Genomic DNA, 19,819 nt, shown 5'->3' with positions numbered 1-19,819 from the left:
TACAGCTGTACTCCTGCACTTAAAATTCTTGCTGAAAGGTCATGATAACTTTCAAGCCTCAAAATGGGTTTCTCCAGAAGAATAACATTGCTCCATTGGAGGCTCCACTGATGATGTCACCTAGCATGGTGATGAAACATCTGAACAAAAACAAGCCAGCTGAGCGAGCAAGTCAACAACCTCATCCACAACCCAAGCTACAGACCTTTGCCAATACTTTAAATAGGCTTCTCCATTTCAGAAGCTCTGCATGATGGCCTAGAAAGCCAATCAGTACAATGCGTCCAGGGACGGGCATCAAATGTCAGCCTTGTAACATGAGACTTGGTGAACATTATTGCTGGTGACTCTACTGTGATACTTCTCAATGGTATTTTGTCTTTCTTGCACAATCAAGGTTTTTGCTGTCCTGGTTAGACAACAGGCCATTTTAAAACTACTGCACTCTCAGGGCCAGAGGTTGCTCTTTCATTCCAGAAAACGGTATGAGGCTCATTTGAAAGGAAGCTGTATCTCAAGCAGACATTAGGTTTGAGAAGGTGGGAGCCTTCAAGGTGACTTCAGCCAGATTGGAAACAAATCCATCATTCTCCAGTGATCATCAGAAGCAGGAACAGGAATAGGTAATTTGGCCCCCGAAGTTTGCTCTGCCATTCAATAGTCAATCTGTCATTTCTTATGTATACTTTCTTGGCCTTTCCATGCAACCCTTAACTCCCCTATTAACCAAAAATCTATCTCAGCCTGAAATACACACAAGGTCTGTGTGCTTACAGGTCTCTGTGGCAAGGAGTTCCGAAGACATGCAACCATCTGCGTGAAGAAATCCCTCCTTACCTCAGCCATCAATCGGCTCCCCTTTATTCTGAGACAATGTTAACTGTTCCATGGCTCTCCCATGAGCAGAAATAGTCGTTCATTTACCCTGTCAATGCCTTTAACAATCCTGTATGTTTCACTAACATTACCTCTCATGACTCCAATGCGTCCCAGCCTGTTTAATCTTTGCACATAATACAATCCCTCCATACCAGGGATCATCCTCGCGAATCTTCTCTGAACTGCCTCTAATGAAATATATTTTTTCTTAAATAAGTGCAGGTCAACCTCTCAGCCTACTGAACTGACCAAGTCCCATTGTAGACAGTAGATGGAGTACGGAAACTGTCAAGTGATCAACTGCACCTACTGCTCCCCGGGTGTTGCAGGGCCAGGAAACGCCCCCTCCTGGTAAGAGGAGCCAGCGCACGCGTGCGCACAAAGTTCGCTTCGCCGCGGACGTGTAGTGCTCGGCGAGGGACCCTGTCGTGTCTGTGTGGTGATGGCGGATGATGGGGGCGGCCCCCAGTGAGCCGTGTATCTACGAGAAGCTGGCTGACAGTGTGGAGGTGCTGCGGCAGTCCGGCGAGCGCTATGGCATGTCCGAGCGCGATATTGAGCGGTTCATCGCCCAGATCCTGGAGACCAACGAGCCGCAGCGGGAAGTGGTCAGACACCCGCGGCTCCTGACAGCGGCCAAGGTGAGGGAGCGGCCGTGAGGGTGATGGCGGCGGTGCTCGGCCTCCTCCGGGATTGGGGGGTGGGTGGTCGAATGCCGTTCAGACACCTGCAGGCTACCCACCGTTTCCTAAACTTTTCACACTTTCGCTTGTCAAACCCCAGCCTGGGCCTTGCTGCTGACTCGGTCTATTTCTGCAGCTACCTGCATTGAGCAATCCCAAAGGGGACAGTTTTCAACATTAAAAACAGAAAGTTGGTTCTTGGTATCCAGCTGGGCGGATGCAGAGAGGGTGGCTTTTTTTTCCACCGACCTTGTTACAAAACTCAGCAGGTCCGGCAGCATCTGTGAAGAAAAGAAAATCCAGTTAATGTTTCCGGTCCTGAGTTCTGAGATAGGGTCGTTGAATCCGAAATGTTAACTCTTTGATTTTATTTCTGCACAGATGCTGCCAGACCTGCTGAGATTTTCCAGCAACTTCTGTTTGTGTTTCTGATTTATACCATCCGAGGTTCTTTCGGCTTTTGTTGGTTTAAAGGCCTGGCAACTTTGACTATGTTTATCTTTTAAGGATTTGGTTGATCCTAGGAGAAATGTCACAAAATGACCAGCAAAAGGAAATAGATTTTGACATATACCTGTTTCTAGGAAGGTGGTTAACCAGGGAAGTTAAGAAAAACATCACATTGAAAGAAATATGCATTATATACAGCAGGGGTTATAAGTAAATCAGAGAAATGGGAAAGTTTTTAAAACTGACAATGACAAAGCAAGGGAGATATAAAAACTTTGAAGGTGAACCAGCAAGTATTGTAAAAGAGACAGCAGCAGTTTCTTTAAATAGATAAAATGGAAGAGGAGCCAGAGTGAACTTTGAGCCCAGAGATAAGTGTAGGAAAATAATTGGGAATCTGGAAATAATAGGGGAGTTGAACAAATAATTTGCATCAGTCTGTTTGGTAGAAAACAGTAATTGTATTCCAACAATATTATTAAATAATCAAGGAGGAACAAGAGAAAACAAAAACAAATATCACTATTGTGAAAAGCCAAACTACTGAGGCTAAATGCCACTAAGTCCCCTAGACCTGATGGGATGCATCCTAGGATATTAAAATAAGCAGCTATACAGATAGTGGACTGGTTGTAATCTTCCAGGAGTTCTTAGATTCTGAAAAAGAGGATATGAGAGTTGACAGAATATACTGCGGGAGTATATGAAGTTGTGAAGAATGGTGGAGTTGGATATTATTTAAACTGAAAAAAATGTAGAAAGCTGTGACTCAAGGATTTGGGAGGCATTGTGCCTAAATTACAAAGTTGGCTTCCAAGTTTGGAAGTTAATAGACAAGACAGAATGTTGGCTTTGATTTCAATGGCAATGGATTATAAAAATAGCCTCACTAAAACTATACAAGGCACTAGTTAGACTACAGTTAGAATAGTGTTTCGGCCCCCTTATCTGAGCTTCTGGATGGGTATATGAAGAAGAAGGGTTTAGAGGAATATGTGCCAAATGCTGGCACATGGGACTAGAATTATCTGGTCAGTATGGATAAGTTGGACCAAAGGGTCTCTTTCTGTGCTGTATATCTGTGATTCTATGACTCTAAATATATCCTGGCAGTGAAGGTAGTCCAGAAGAACTTCATTACGTTGACCCCTGGCATGAAGGGATTTTCTGTAAGGAGAGGTTTCATAGATTGAGCCTATACTCTAAACTAATTGGAGTTTAGAAGAATGAGACATGACGATATTGAAACATGCAAAATTATTGCAAGACTTGATAGAGGAAATGCAGAGGTTCTTTCTCCTTGTGAGAGTTGAGGACTGAAGGGCGTAGTCTCAGAATAAGGTGTCTCCCAGGTAAGGCTGATACGAAGAGGAGTTTCTTCTTTGAGGGTGGTGAATCTAAAGAATTCTTTACCACAGAGGGCTGTAGAGGTTTGGTCAGTAACAATTTTCTTTAAGTTGCATGTGCAGCCACTCCAACATTCATTGCATAATTCATTGCATGATGCCAGTAATGCAAGCTGAATTCCTACACTCTCAACCTCACTTGTCGCCTGAGGCATATTGACTGTCAGGTTAAACTACCACTGGACATCGCTCTCTCATGAGAACAGCCTATGGCCCATTAGGACTGTGACAACATTACCTTTACCCTATCTGTAATGCAGATGTTCAGTTGGAAAGGGATTAAATGTGTACTGAAGAAAGTCACCCCTGTATGCACTTTGTTTTGTCTGTGGATGCTTATGTACACTTGACTGTATAATAATTGTGATTTGAACTTGACTAACAATGGACATGATTGCAAAAGACATCAGGAAGTACGTGAAACAAGCAGACAATATAGAATTTAGCCTTGTTCATAATTAGAAGCAATGAAATTGATACAAAAATATTAAAGAATATGGATGAACAGAGATGCTTTGTATAATTTCCTGTTAGTGCGTACACAGATTAATGGTTATTTGAGAAAAATACCCAGAATAGTTAGGGCTATCAAGAACAAATAAAATAATAGTGATTAGGCCATATTAAGAGTGCCATACCATATTGGAAAAAAGGTGGTATAGCAACAAAGCCATGACTTTTGCATGTGTTGTTGTGAAAGAGGAGCAGACCCTTTAGGTGCCACGTAAATCATGAGATTTGTTTTGCTTCCTGAGTGGTGGAATGGATATGATCACTTGTTTCTGGTCATGTGGTGATAACTGTTTCCATTGCATCAGTCATTAATTCTGCAGTCTAGGTGCCATCCTGCATCAAGTCATTGGAATTTTCTACTTTAATGAATTAACTGGTGATCCTTGTTAATAAATTTAGGCAAGGGTTATAACAACTTTGAGATTTTCTTCGACATATTTTACTTTCCAATAATAATATTTAGAACTTTCCCTTGGCTTTTGAATGTTTTCGATTAACATGATGCAGAGTTTCTAAATAATTGCTCATTTATTTAAAGTGGCAGAGATGCCTTGGTAAAGGGAAAGGAATCAGAATGCTGTCATCAGAAAAAAGGAACGGTATAAGGGGAGATCCATTGGAGGTTTGGTTAAGTGTACTGATTGCAGATGTTTTGTGGGTTGCTGCTGGTTTTTAATTTGTTGTTATGAGTTCAGTGTTAGAAAAGAGCAAAGCTAGATGGGCCACTAGGTGCAAACCCAGTCCACAGAAGGCAGGACAAATCCAATTTTGTCAATTCCTGTTCAATCAGTCTACTCGCGTTCATCAGTGCTGATTACTGCAGCAGAAAAGATAACAGGTTGCACATCTCCAGTCACCTACAGGTGCTGAGAATTCATCTTGAGAAGACCTACAAGCAAGGGCAAAAATCCATCTAGTCGCACTCTGCAACTTTAAAATTCCTGTGTGTTCTTTAATAACTTGTGTTCATTTTGGAGCTTGTAACTGATGTGGAATCCATGAGATGTAGGGCATGAAGATTGCCGACACATGACCAGACTCCTGGAATGGTAGTCAGTTTCAATAATGTTGTAAGCAGCAACAGCTTTTCAATCATTATGACAAAATCTAGGCCACTGGCTGCACACTAGTCCAACTTATAAGCACAACTGGTGGACCAAAAAAAACTATCAACAGACTAACTTTTAACTGCAAGCTTCATAGAGCATCACCGGATCATCTGTTCAAAGGAGCTGAGAACTCTGTGGAAGGTTGGTAGTCAACCTGTGCAGAACTCTGGAAGAGGACCTGAGTCAACTAGGATCTGCTGGCCATCCATCCCAGTGCCTGCAAAACTGCCTGCAGACCTCAACTTATTCACCACAAGCCTTCAAGGATCATTTGGGATCTTGCCATCAGCAGTACATCACCATCAGGGCAACAAATGAGGACAGTGCTGAAAGTAGCCCTTGGAATTATGTAATAATGGTAAAGGCATTTAATGAAAAGCAGCCTCCGAGAAGTTAATTGTTTACCCTGACATTTAAGAGAATCTTAAGAGGAATGTGTGGTTGTGGGTAAGTTACATGTCCCCCTTTCTCTTGTGCTGATATTGGATCCATATGCATGGATGTGTTTGCATTGTCTGCCTGGTCTGAGAACACCTTCAACCCATCTTACTCATCAAAGGTGGTAGGCACGCAGTTTGATTCTGTATCCAGTTTGATTTTCCTCTGGAGTACCAGGTTAAACAAAGTGCAGCATACCTCTCTGTATTATGTGACTTATTTATGGGACATATGTTGCACTGCTGTCCCAGAAGGCAGCTGAATTTCATTTTCAAATGGTCAGTGGTCCTATTCCATGTTGTCGTTGCAAATACATTGCAACAAGTAAGGGTATTTCCTGGCGGTGTTGGAATAAATTATTACAAGACACTGAGCAAGTTCTGAAAAGCATTGCTTAGGTTACACAGAACACCTGGAGGCAAAAGAATAGAGTTTTGTGGAGTCTGCCCCGATCACCAAATGACGGCAGGGACATCATGTAGTGAATAGTAGCGAGCGAAGCTCTTTGATAACCAGAAAACTTCAGTTGGCTGCATGAATGCAGTTAATTGCTCCTACATCTGAGGGAATCAAGTCATGGTCCAGCTGGCCTGATCGTTATGATAACTGACTTAGAACATTAGCATTTGGTACATGGCATCTGTTGCCTTGATGGTGATGTACTGCTGATGGAAAGATCCCAAATGATCCTTGAAGGCTTGTGGTGAATAGGTTGAGGTCTGCAGGCAGTTTCGCAGGCACTGGGATGGGTGGCCAGCAGATCCTAGTTGACTCAGGTCCTCTTCTAGAATTCTGCACAGGTTGACTACCAACCTTTCATAGAGTTCTCAGCTCCTTTGAACAGATGACCTGGTGATGCTCCATGAAGCTTGTAGTTAAAAGGTATTATTTTGTTGACAGTTTCTTTTCTTCCAGCACTTGTGCTTATAAATTGGACTAGTGTGCAGCCAGTGGCCTAGATTTTGTCAGAATGATTGAAAAGCTGTTGCTGTTTACAACATTACTGAAACTGACTGCAATTCCAGGAGTCTGGTCATGTGCGTAGGAACGCAGGACTGTAACGGTGGTCTCAATGATTTTAAGCTTCTCCAGCACATACGTTGTTATGGCAATCTACCATACTGCAATCAAGGCCATATGTGTGGACTGATGAGAACTTGCATTTCAAAATTATTTGTCTCATTGTAACATCTTTAATAAAGTTGAATATTGTTGAGTACAATATAACTAGGTTTTTAATGGCATACTAACTTCATAATTACCGCTGAACACTATATTGCTTGTCCTGAGGGCAAAGTTGCAATAGTAGAATATCTGATTTCTCTACTGTGATGTAATCTGCATCTTACCTCTGAAAGTTTGTTGGTATGGTTTAGCCTCTGTTTAAATCCAATTATCACTTATTGCATTATTCGAAAATTTAAGGTAAAAGTGAAGGATCAAGTGTTTTAAACTTCAAAAACAAAAACAAATTGCTGGAAAATCTCTGGCAACATTGTGAAGAAGCAGTTGTTGTTTTGGGTCTAGTTTTCTTCTTTGGAACAGCTTTTAACTTATTGGTTTGTGATTAGGTGTTACTAGCTTGCTGGCAACACTGCTGCTGTAACAGAAATCCCATTATCCTGGCACCAGATTTAAATTGTTAGGATTGATCTTGATGGGCAGCTTTTTCCCAGTTCAGTGTATGTTTTTGTTTTATAGCTGATTGACCCTGACTGTGCATTTCATTAATAGCCTGTGTTTTTAAGTAGATTAACTGCAAATTTCTTCTTTTCTCTTTTTAGTGTTTTTTAAAATTCTCTTTTATAAAGGTAGTAAGTAATAGGCTGCACACTTGAATATAAAAGGACAGTTAGCAGGCTTGAGACTCAAAACTTTTTAGCTGCATTTGGGTCGTCACCGTACTGTTTACCCCAGGAAGCTGACCACCTCAGGCTCTATCTGGGCTTATCCCTTCAAAACTTCAGGTAGAATTAACCTTTTGAGATGTAACTCATAAATAGCATCGGAATAAGGAAATGGTTTCTTAAAAAAAACTATTGTGAAATTGGAAAGAGATACAAACAGAGTAACTGCACTAATTTAAAGACAGTAGGGGGAAGCAGGTTGCTTTAGTTTGAAAATCTTTTATTGAAACCACACTTCAGAGCTAACATCCCTAATTTGGAGCCATGACACTAATTGCACAATCTTCAGGGCCATAGCTGTGAAAGAGAAGGAAATTATCTCTGGTACTATGCAGGAGTGTTTCTTGGATTGGTGGAATTATATTTTATATCACGTGTTTCAAATTTTTAAATGTTTTCTGTAAGTTTATTGTTGAGCTCAAAAGGGCAGCATTGCACATTTGTGTTTCAGTGAGACATAACCTTGCTGGAACTTCTTGTTTCTTGTTTTGTTTTAAGTCACATTTCAGTCTGGGATCCGGCTCCTGCAGGAATAGCATCATACTGTTATTCATGTTACAGTGAATCTCACAACACTCAATATTTTTGGTCCCAATGACTGAGATGTTAAAGTCTGCTTGTGTTTATGGATATTCACGGTGCAGTTTATGAATGCTGATTAAAATACTGAATATAATCATTACTAAAGGTTTCAGATTCATAACTTGTTTGCAAGCAAATCATCTGTTAATTTGCACAAGTTAACAAATTTTGTCATTTAGATCTTGTGGAGTTAAATTATCTGCCTTGTTTATTCCCCCAATAGGTTGTGGTAGCCCTGGGACTTCTCATAACTGCAGTTTATTCCTTCGTCATTCCCTATGGCAGATCTCATTGCCAGGGTGCAGTCACAGAAGACCAGAGCTGGCGAAGTCCGATAATTAGTCATATCCGTCTTTTTTGTCTACCAATTGCCAAAAAATACAATCTGGAAGGTAAGATCATTCAAATTTTGCCTAAGATTCCACTGAGCCAGTGAATTTGTGGACACCTAGTAAGTTTAAATTTAACTTGGTGGAACTTCTAATTTGTACAACAACTGTCGTAAAATAAATTTTATTTTCTCTCAGCACTTTGCAGATCTCAACATGGGAGAGACACTACAACTGTAGAAAAACGTCATAGTTAATTGATTTCATAATATTGATAGCTCTGCACTTCCGAATTTTCAATTTCAAAGGGGAAGAATAAAGAACACAAGATTAGAATTGTTTCAAGTTTGGGTAGACATGTAAAAATCTAAAGCAAACTAGATAATTACCTATGCACACACTTAAGGAGGAAGTTTAACTTGCCAGGATTGTTAGTGGTTGCTCCTTGTGACAGATTAGAAGAATTTAAAAAATGTTGATAGAGGTTGGCCGAAACACATTGACTTTAGTGTTTAATTTGTGTTCATTTGGTGGCGTGGGAAATGCCTAAGGAACTTTCAGGTTAGCTATTAACATGAATTGAAAGGTGATAAATGTATATTTAGCTCTGGAGTATGAACATACGATTCTTTGTCTGTCTATAAGTTTCGCAGGTTTCCTGGAATTTGCTTGGCTGAACAAGGCAAAAAGTACAATGGAGATCAATGATGATGTGTAATTGCTTAGTTGGAAAGCCTTCAAATACTGTGATATGAAAGTTGATGTTGTGTTTCTCCCCCCCCCCCCCCCCCAAAAAGTTTTGTCAAAGGCTTTTGCTGCCTCCACTTATCTTACTGCCTTGGAAATACTTTTAAATTTGTTGCCTGTGACCAGTACTTTTCGTCTGTGTGCCTTCTCAACAGCCATGGACCTTGGGGGTGGGGAAAAAGGAGCAAGAATAGTAAGCAGCTTTCTTCTCAACCACCTGCTGCTCCAAAGCTGTTTCAGGCTTCAACATTCAATCAACCTGTTTTACTAGCTACTGAGATTGCTGACAGCTCTGAGAAATAAAACAAAATCAGGTGTTGGAGATGATATTATATTACATCGATAAAGGCTTGACCAATGGCGAATTGTAACTAGTGGGGTTTCACAGGAATCAGTACTGGAGCCAAAATTATTTGCAATATATACTAATGACTTGGATGAGGAAAGTGAACGTACAGTAGCCAAATTTGCAGATGAGACAAAAATAGATAGGAAGGCTAGTGCTGAGAATGACAAAAAAATTGCAAAAGGTATAGACAGGTTAAACGAATGGGCAAAAACTTGGCAGATGGATTATAATGTGTGAAAATGAGGTTATGAAGAATATTAAATCAAAGGTTACGGAAAGCTACACACCAAGGATTTGGGAGCCTTGAATAGATCACAAAAACCTAGCAACTATGTTCTACAGGCAGTAGGGAAGGCAAATGGAATGTTGTCCTTCATTGCAAATGGAAGAGAGTATAAAAATAGGGAAACCTTGTGAAAGCTATAGAAGGTATTGCTTAATGACAGCTGGAATTCTGTGAATGGTTTTAGTCCCCTTACCTAAGAAAAGATATATTGATTTTGGAGGCTATCTAGAGAAGGTACACTAGATTTTTGAGGGAAGTTTGAGTACATTTGAGTCATTGGAGTTTAGAAGAATGTTAGGCAACTTTATTGAAGAATAGAACAAAGATTTTTGAGACTTGGTCGATGTGAAAAGGTTTTTTTTGTATGGGTGTCTAGAATCAGAGACCATGATCTTAGAGTAAAGCGTTGCCCAATAAGAATCAATGAAGTGGAATTTATTCAGTGGAGGGTAGCGAATTTACAGACTTCTTTACTGCAGTCATCTTTGGTGTGGTGTTAAGTGCACTCAAGGTGCAATAAACCTTTAATTATTAAGGGATTCATGGATTATGGGTGAAAGACAAAAAAGTGGAGTTGAGGCTTGTCAGATTAGCCATCATCTCATTGAATGGCAGAGCACACTCAGTGTACTAAATGGCCAACTTGTAATTCTGCATCCTATAGTCTTTGGCTTAGATTGCTGCTAACATTCCCTCTAAGCTGTTCAGTTGTGCTGCTACTCCAAGGTTCATCAGAGATTCCATGCTGTCAATCGATATGCCAATACATTGGCTTCGTGTTTTGGGAGTCAGCGTCATACAGCACGGAAACAAGCCTTGCGATCCAACCTGTCCATGCTGAAAATAATCCCAAAGTAGACTAGTTCCACCTGCCTTTTCGTGCCTAATATCCCTCCAAACCTTTCCTATTCATGGACTTATCTAAGAGTCTTTTAAACATGCTAACTGTACACCCAACCACCATGTCATCAGAAAGTTCATGCTATACAAGAACTACCCACTGTGTAAATATTTTGCCCCTGGTGTCTTTTTTTAAAATCTCTGTTCACTCATCTTAAAAATATATGCCCCCAGTCTTGGATATTCCCATGCGAGGGGAAAAGACACCTACCATTAACTCAATCTATAACCCTCATGATTTTATAAACCTCTGCAAGGTCACCTCTTGGCCTCCTCTGCTTCAGTGAAAAAGTTCCAGCCTATCCAGCCTTTCTTTATAACTCAAATTTTCCATACCCAGCAACATCCTGGTAAATTTCTTCTGAACCCGCTGTAGCTTAATATCCTTCCTGTAATAGCAGTACACATGTGGACCTTGGAGAGGAACATACTGAAAAAGATCATTAAAGGGAATATTGGTTGCTACATACTTGTGGGTCTCAGTTTAGGTTCCTGCTATGTCTCCTGGCAAACATAATGCGCTAGACTGAGCCCAACTTTAGAACAGAGCAGACAATGTGTCCTTTTTGATTTAACTACTCTTTCAATATTGATCTATTTATCAAAGGCCCAAGATGGATGATTGAACATGATTGGCAGCCAGGAAGTTAAAACAGTGTGGTGGAGTAGGGGGCTTTCTGTTGTTTGTTTTCATAACATGCAAACATGCAGCACCAATGCTAGTGCATTTAATTTGTGACTGTTCAAATCATTAATGTATGAGCTAAACTATCTACTTTTGAGGGAATACAACCAACTGCTTTTATGGTGTGGTTTCTACTTTTTGTATCTGAACTTATGTTCCTAGTGGTGATTGAATAGTATGGAAATACATGTTTCTGTTTTCATAAAATATGCAAGCAAATATTTGCTTCCACCACAAGAATAGCCAGTCTGATATAAATTCCTTAGTCTTTCAATGCCATATTTTAGCTTTTGAGATTCAACCCTCATCTGTAAACATTGCAATACTTACTTGCTAGATTATTCTTCCCGATGACAGCTTCCAAGATTTGACTGTGTCATCTTGACTTCCACTTTCTCAATCGTTGCAACAAATTGAGCAGTCAATTTACAACAAACTTTAAAAAAAAATTCAACTGCACAAAGCTAGAGTTGATTTGAGAACAATTCTTCCAAATTTTTAAACCGATCAAACCACTTAATACTTTCTTCTGAACCCTTTTAATGTTATTTGTTTCACCACTCAAAATATATGGATCTAAATAGCTTTCAAATACAAACGTTTAAATATTTTTCCCTTGACATAATTATATTTTCTATCTTTTCAATATTTGAGTGTTCTCATTTAGGCTCTTGGCTGTGTTGTATTACAGTTGGAAATTTGACACGCTTACAAATTATAAACATCTGTGTGCTTTTCTATTTCTCACTGAGAATACATGATCATTGCCTACAAATGTCTCACCCTGATTTTCGTTTTTGGTTACAGCCTTTGGTTCTGCTTGTGAGACTGCCACCAATTGTTACTGTGTGTATGTCCATTATAATAGTTTACTCTTTTGATTTAAATGAAAACAGAAAGGGCTGGAAATAATTAACAGATCTCAGTCTGTGGAGTCTCAAGCCTTTGATCTTTCATCAGAAGTTTTGACTTTGTGTACGACATGGAAGATTTGCTAGCTTTTACAACACCAAATCCAGAGCATTCAATCATAGCCGAAACTTTAGCATAGTACAGAAGCCTTTGTACTATGAGATAAATGTTCATTTAGATAGAACACTAACCCAAGGCCCCAACTTTTCCTCTTATTTATCTTAGAAATCCTTGGCTGACTTGAGGAGCAGGCACCTCTCCCAATAAGCTAGCTAATATTCTTTTCACAGCCATCAATAAATATTGTGGTTTATTTGTCAGACATTCGTATGCACATTTGATAGTTTTGTTGTTCCATAGATCAGTACAGCATATATGTTTAAGAAAAGTTGGGAAAGATGAGAAATTTGTTTTATAATGCTAACATATGAAATTTGGTGCATGAATCAAAGGAGTATTTTAAAGTTATGTTTTGTTTTAATACTGAATTCCGGGGCAGATGTCTGAGGGCCTAGGCCCGAAACGTCAGCTTTGTCTGCTCTGTTCTAAAGTTGGGCTCAGTCTAGAGCATTATGTTTGCCAGGAGACACAGCAGGAACCTAAACTGAGACCCACAAGTATGTAGTAACCAATATTCCCTTTAATGATCTTTTTCAGTATGTTCCTCTCCAAGGTCCACATTTGTACTGCTATTACAGGAAGGATATTAAAGATGCTGCTTGTCCTGCTGTGTTCATCCAGCTTCACACTTGGTTATATGTGGAATGTCTGTTTGGTTTGGGTTCAGCCTTGCCCTTGAAGTTTTGTTTCCCCTCTTAATTAACATAACAATGCTGTTAGGTCTCCAAAAAAAATTTAGAGACATGATGTGTTCCTGTTGAAGCAATGAGTCACACAGGAGTGATGCTGTGCACACATGCTTTGCTGCTTTTAATTACTAGTGCGGCTGCAGGTGGTCTCCTACCTTAAAATTTGGAACTATAATCGATAATGATACGTCCTTGTGTTACAGGATTACAGTAGCATGAAGTGGAAGAGATCTATTTGGCACTTTGAGCTTGATGTACGCAAAGCATTGTTGAAATAAAAACCCTGCTCTTCATGTTATAATGGAAAGTGAAGCTAGACAAAAGCTACGTATAATACACAAAGGGAGTGGTGTATTGGGTCAAGGCTTTCATGACTAAAGTGACTTCAGTAGTTTTGACTTAAGTAGATTGGTGTCTTCAGGTGGGGGAATCTTTTCATTGTTTTACTGCCACCTGTTCTTTATATTTTATCTTCAACATACTTTAGTCCCCTTGGAAACACACAGTAAGCAATGCATTTCAGTGTTTTAATTCAATGTACCCTGTAGTTTTCAGTCGGTGGAGTCCTACTGAATAATTTACAAATTATGTAGAGATATTCTGTAGAGATCTTGTTTTGATTATTTTCTGCAGGACAACGGAGCCAGTGACCAGAGATGAAATATGCAGGCTTTTGTGTGTAAATATTCCCATTGTTTTACCCTACTGGGTTGTTCTCATTCTTTGAGGTCACTGTTTTTCTATTTGGTATTGGAAGATACTTTTGTTTTGTTGTTATTTCTTTGGGGAATGGAGAAGATTGAATCTGTTGGTGGTGAGTACTTGAAAACTGTGACATTACATTTTTGTTTTTGTATTGCTTATGCTGTGTCAAAGTTGTATCCCACGTTTCAAAAATAGAAACATGTAGTATAAAAGCAGAGGTAATAAGAAACCTATTCAGATTGTTCCTCGTGCTGTAGTTTATCATGTTGAGCATTACGCACCTCCGAGTAAGTCCTGGAGAGAGTGCAGTAAAGAATAGGAATGCAATAGTTAAGTGGATTTAATAATGGGAAGACATTGAAGAAATGGTCACATTTCATTAGGATATAAAGTTTGAGAGGAGATATAATTGAGATGTCCAAAATTAAAAGGTTTTAATAAAGTAGGCCATCATTGGTCAGGATGACACCATTTTAAAGCAGTAATTAAAAAGTGGTCAGTTGCTTTATTCTTATATGGATTTTTTGGATGGCATGAAATGCATTACCAGACACTGTTGTAGATCACTGAATTCTGTGCAGCATCTGTTAAACCTGCATGTGGCATGGTTTTAAGATAAGGGACAGCAAGTTTAGAGGAGACGTGAGGAAAATGTTTCATACAGGGAGTAGTGGGAATCTGAAACTCACTGCTTGCAAGACTGGTAGAATTAGAAACCCCTAACCGTATGAGGCCATGGCCCAAGTGCTGGAAAATAGGATTAAAACAGTTAGTTTGTTTTTGACCAGCGTGGACACAATGGGTTAAAGGCCTTTTTCTGTGCTGTAGGTCACAATTGCTCTGACGGTCTTAAAACCATCAGTACCTCTGTACCCTCACCAGGTGGCCTCCACAGTTGTCCCATGCTCAGTACCATGGGCTGGATTTACATTCTCATGCAGATTGCCACTCTGCCCGCTCTTTTTCATGAAACAAGTGTTCCATGTGAGAGGAGATTCCATTCAGGATTCCTTCAGATAAGTGGAACCGTACTTCATTCTGATAGTTTTTTTTCCATTGTGCAGAACTATTAGGGGAAACCATCAGTGTCCCTTTTTTTTTCCCAGCCGTTAGCTGCTGTACTCCGGGCTTTAAAGGTCTGGAATTTCAGACAGCCATTTTGACAAAGTTGTCCAAAGGTAATTACATAATGGAACAGAGAAATATAGAAAATGTGATCAGGCATAGGCTATTCAGCCCTTTAAGCACGCTTTGCTATTGAGTATGGTTGTGGCTGATCACAACTCTGTACACTATTCCCACTTCCTCCCTATCCTTTTGATTCCTTTAGCCGTAAAAAATACTCTTCTTGAAAACATTCAGTGGATTGGCTTCAACTGCATTCTGCAACACAGAATTCCATAGGCTTACCATTCTCTGGATGAAGAAAGTTTTCCTAATTTCAGTCCTAAATAGCTTACCGAAAATCCTTAGAATGTGACCCCTGATTCTGTAAGTGAGAATTTAGGGGGCTGGCTGAGTAGGACGCCAGATAAGGATGTAGGTTAAGTGTCGGAAGCGGTTTGGGTTAGCAGTGGGGTTCAGGCTGCCGGGTCAGGGTCTGGTGGATATGAGCGCTTGAAGGGAGGTGTAGTTGGGATGCGAGAAGTATGGGGTCTTTTGGATTGTTATTCAGGAGTTAGACTATGTTTTAACAGTCTAACTTTGCCTGTATAAGTATTTACTCAGTTTCATTGGAATCCATGAATTCTCAGATTTAAATGGAGACTCTTGGAGAATTCCAGGACAAGAGAAGTTGCCCACTGGAACCTTCAATTTTCTGGGCAGTAATTTGGAATCTGGTACGATGGGGATTCTGCAGGTCCCCATTTGTAACTTAACTGTGCTGGGAAGATGACTATCTGGCCATCAGAAAATCCAGGCCAATGTTGACTTCTTTTTTCGCTGTTGAATTTTTCATTGGACATAAATTGAAAACACGTTGCTGTTCCCTTCAAGAGAAGACTATACACCCACCTCAAGACAGCTGGTGGTCTGCTATAGAGTGAATTAGCAATGCCATTGGTATCTGATTTTGTACCTTACAGCCTCTCTATCAAATTAGAAGATTCCCTGTGTTTTACAATGGCACAACCATTTTGTAGCTTGTTGGCTAACTGCCCTTCATTTTCTTTATTGCACTCCCACCCATTGTAGCATGGTGTCCAAATTCATTCCCTGTCTCCTTCCTCTGCTTTACTCCATTCTCATATGTCCAAAATGAAAATCTCTTTCTTTTTGCAAAAGAACAATTGAAAAGGCTTGTCTTAAATTTTAAGCGCTCAATATTTCTCTTCATTTTGACTGTTAATTTTTGAAAAATATCATTTGCATTCTTTTATAATGTGCAGTGTCTCTTGTAACTTCTAATTAATTTGTTTCCAATTTGTAAAAACAAAAGTACATTTCAAAGTGACATTTGATCTTTTTAGCAGAACATTCATCTGGCAGTACTGATCTGGCTGGAATATTGGTTAAAAATTATGTCAACAGGCAAGAATTTCATGTGGAGCCAGTTCTTGCTGTACGAACCAGACATTGTTTTATAGCCACACATGAGGCAAGTGAAAGGGTGTTGTCTCTTTACATTGCTAATATTTAACATTTGCCTTTTTTAAAAAAAAATCCCAATGTAGTGCACTTCATCACAAGTTTAAACAATCTTAATTTTATTTCTGAATTCTGCAGAGGGACACGAAATAAGGAAAAGTCGGCATTCTTTGCTCCTTGCATTATATTTGCATATATGCAATTTATTTATTTATTTTTTTCCATTTATATTCTCTGTGCATGAAGCACGCTTTCCCTTCATTGTGAGTATTTTCCATTATGCACATACACACAACACGCTGAACAAACTGAGCTAGTAACAAAGGATTTCAGAGTTTTCAGTTTGTGGACTTGCGCCACCACCTCTTTACACATCTGTTCCACTATCAGGATGGTCTCAGGACTCCCTGTTTCTTCCTGGAGAAAAGGCTTGAACCATCCCCAATCACCACCACCCTCCTGTGTCTGGTTGAGTTTGGACTGAATCTGAACAACTTCTCTTTTAACTCCTATCACATTCTTGAGGTCAAAGGGGTGGCCAGGGTTACTGGCCTGGACCACATTTATACTTGTCTCTTCGTAGAGTAGGTGGAATATTCCTTGTTCCAGTCCTATTCTGGCCCCCACCCACAACTCTTTCTCCAATATATTGTTTTTATCAGTGCTGTTTTTCTGTCTCTCATCCAGTATTGGAAAAGTTTACTAATTTTGCTTCCAATTTCCACCCCATTATCACATTTATGTTGTCAATTTCTGTCTCCTCCTTTCCTCTCCTCGACATCTGTTTCCAGGGATAGGTTGCCATCAATATCTGCAACAAACCAGGTGACTCCCACAGTTACTATGACCGTACATCCTCACATCCCACTTCGTGTAAAGACACTCTTCCATTTTCCCAGTTCTTCTGTCACCATCGCATCTGTTTTGATTATGTTAGCTTCAACAAGGGAACTTCCAAAATGTCCATTTTCTTCAACCAAGAATTGCCCAGCACCGCAGTTGACAGGGTCCTCTGGGTCCAGTCCTGCAATCTCCTGCAATTTACCTCTCACCCTCACATTTCCCCTTCCCTCCCTCAAGGACCATTCCCCTCAGGATACCCTGATTCACTCCTCCTTCGCTCCTGACAGCTCTACAGCACCGTCCCTTGCGACAGCAAAAGGTGTAACACCTGTCCATTTACTTCCTCCTCAGTATCCAAAGGCTCAAACACACCACCTAGGTGAAGCAGTGCTTTACCTGCACTTCTCCCGATCTAGTCTGTTGCGTTTGTTGCTCACAATGTGGTCTCTGCTACGTTGGGGAAATGAAGCATAGATGGGTGACGGCTTCACATACACCTACACTCTGTGTGCAAAAAATAATAAGTTGGTAGTTTTAAACTACTTATACTGAAATGTTCCTTACAAGAGTAATGTTGTTGCCCATTCCTAATTGCTTTTCAAAAGATGGTGTTGAGACACCACCTTGAACCATTAAGGATGTGGTGGTATACTGGTCCTGTCACTAGATTGGTTATTCAGAACTCCAGATTAATATTCTTGGGACCTGGGTTCAAATCCCTCCAAGCTAAATGCTGAAAATTGAAATTTAAAAATAAAATTGGGATTTTGAAGAAAAACTATTCTACTGGTGACCATGTAACTATTGTAGATTATCATTATCAGTCATCTGGTTCACTAATGTCCTTTTAGAAAATGCACTGTCCTTGCCTTTTCGGGCCAGCATATGATTCCAGACTGTCAACAATGTTGTAACTGTTTTCTGAAATAGTCTAGCAAACACTCAGTTCAAGGGTAATTAGGTTGTATACTAAATGCTGTCTCCTCCAGCAACACCTACATCCCATGACTTGACCTGTGTAATCCAATTAATTCAGGTACATCCTTAGTGCTGATCAGAAGGGAGTTCCAAGATTTTAATTCAGTGATGAAGAAAGAATGATGATATAGTTTCAGGTCAAAGTGGTGTATAATTTGGAGTGGAACTTGCATTTAGAGATTTCCATGCTATATTTATTCTTCTAACTGTTCGAAGTCATGGACTTGAAAGGAGGGGTTGAATGAGCATTAAGCTGCTGCAGTGCACCTTGTATATAATATACAGTATCAGTGAAATACACGCATCAGTGGTGGAGGATGCGAATGTGGAAGCTGGTCGATAGGAACCAGTCAAGCAGGTTGTGCTGTCTGTTGCTGTGTTTTTGAAGCTGTACTTACCCAGGTGAGTGGAGCATATTCCAGTACACTCTCCTGATTTATACCTTTTCCTTAATCAGGCAGTGAGTTGAATAAAAATCCCCAATCTCTGACCTGCTTTTGTAGCCATAATATTTATGTCTAGTCCTGTTCAATTCTGGTCGATGATAACTCCCAGGATTTTAATTTTGTGAAATTTAACAATGATAATGCCACTGAATGTCAAGAGGTGGTGATTAGGTTTCTACTTGATGGAAGTTATCATTGTTTGGCAGTTGTGGTGCAAATATTTCTTGCCACTTTTCAGTCCGAGTTACTTCCTATGGACATGGAATGTTTCAGTATCCGAGGGATTGCAGAAGTTAACTGAGCATTGTACATTAGTCAGTGAAATCCCAGCCCCAACTCATTTCTGACCTTATGATGGAGACAAAGGCACATGTAAAGTAGATGAAGAGACTATGACACAATTGTGAGGAGCTTCTTCAATGTTGTACGAGATTTAGGTGATTGGTTTTCAACAGCCACAGTAAGTTTTATTTAATTACATACAAATCCAACCAGTAGAAGATTTTCCCTGATTTCTGTTAACTTCAATTATGCCAAGGCTTCTTGGTTAAATTCTGTCCAGATGTCAGAGGTAATCACTCTTACTTCATATTTAATCTTCAGCTTTTTTGATCATGTTTGGTCCAAGTTGCAATGAGGTCATGAGCCCATTTGCCCTGGTGAAATTTAAACTGAGCATGAGTGAACTGTGTAGGTGCCAATTGATGCTCCTCTCAACAACATCTCCTATCACTGGTGATCAACAGGAGGCTAATGGAGCATTACTTAGCCGGACTGCATTTTATGGACAAAACGCATCCAGGCTATTTTCAACAACGTTGGGTAGATTCTGCTGTTGTAGCTGCAGTGGAATGGCTTGGTGCAGCCAGTTCCAGAGGATAAGTTTTAATTATAATTATCAGGATATTGCCAGGGCCCAGTAACTTTTGCTATTCCTTGAAGTTATATGGGGTGAATTGAATTGATTAAAGATTGAGCTGGAGATCTGAGAAGAAGGCTGAAATGGATAATTCATTCGATAGTTCTGTTTGAACATGGTTGCAAATGCATCAGTATTTACTTGTGTTCTGATGTGCTGAGCTCCCCCATCATAGCAGATGGCGATAATTGTGGAGCCACCTCCTCCAGTTCAGAACTTAATTGTCTACTGTCATTCATGAGCGGAAATGGAAGGATTGGAGAACTTGATCTGGTCACTTGTTTATGGAATTGCTTCGTCTTTTGCTTTTTTAAAAAAATGTCATTTGGGATTTGAGTCTTTGCTGGGCCACTTT

General features: G+C 39.9%; 1 protein-coding gene across 1 annotated transcript in view; it reads left to right on the top strand.

The window, feature by feature from the left end:
• Positions 1–1,278: 1,278 nt before the first annotated feature.
• The window catches only part of c21h6orf89 (chromosome 21 C6orf89 homolog), a 39,750-nt gene continuing 21,209 nt past the window's right edge, over positions 1,279–19,819 (top strand). The window contains exons 1-2 of the mRNA XM_048553020.2: positions 1,279–1,520; positions 8,191–8,359. Coding sequence (XP_048408977.1) covers positions 1,329–1,520; positions 8,191–8,359 — 361 coding nt within the window. The 5' untranslated portion in view covers positions 1,279–1,328. The remainder of the gene's footprint in view (positions 1,521–8,190; positions 8,360–19,819) is intronic.

This window comes from Stegostoma tigrinum, chromosome 21 (genome assembly GCF_030684315.1).
Source record: "Stegostoma tigrinum isolate sSteTig4 chromosome 21, sSteTig4.hap1, whole genome shotgun sequence".
Taxonomy (NCBI): domain Eukaryota; kingdom Metazoa; phylum Chordata; class Chondrichthyes; order Orectolobiformes; family Stegostomatidae; genus Stegostoma; species Stegostoma tigrinum.
Note: the sequence above shows the minus strand (reverse complement) of the source record. Positions and strands in the feature narration are given on the sequence as shown.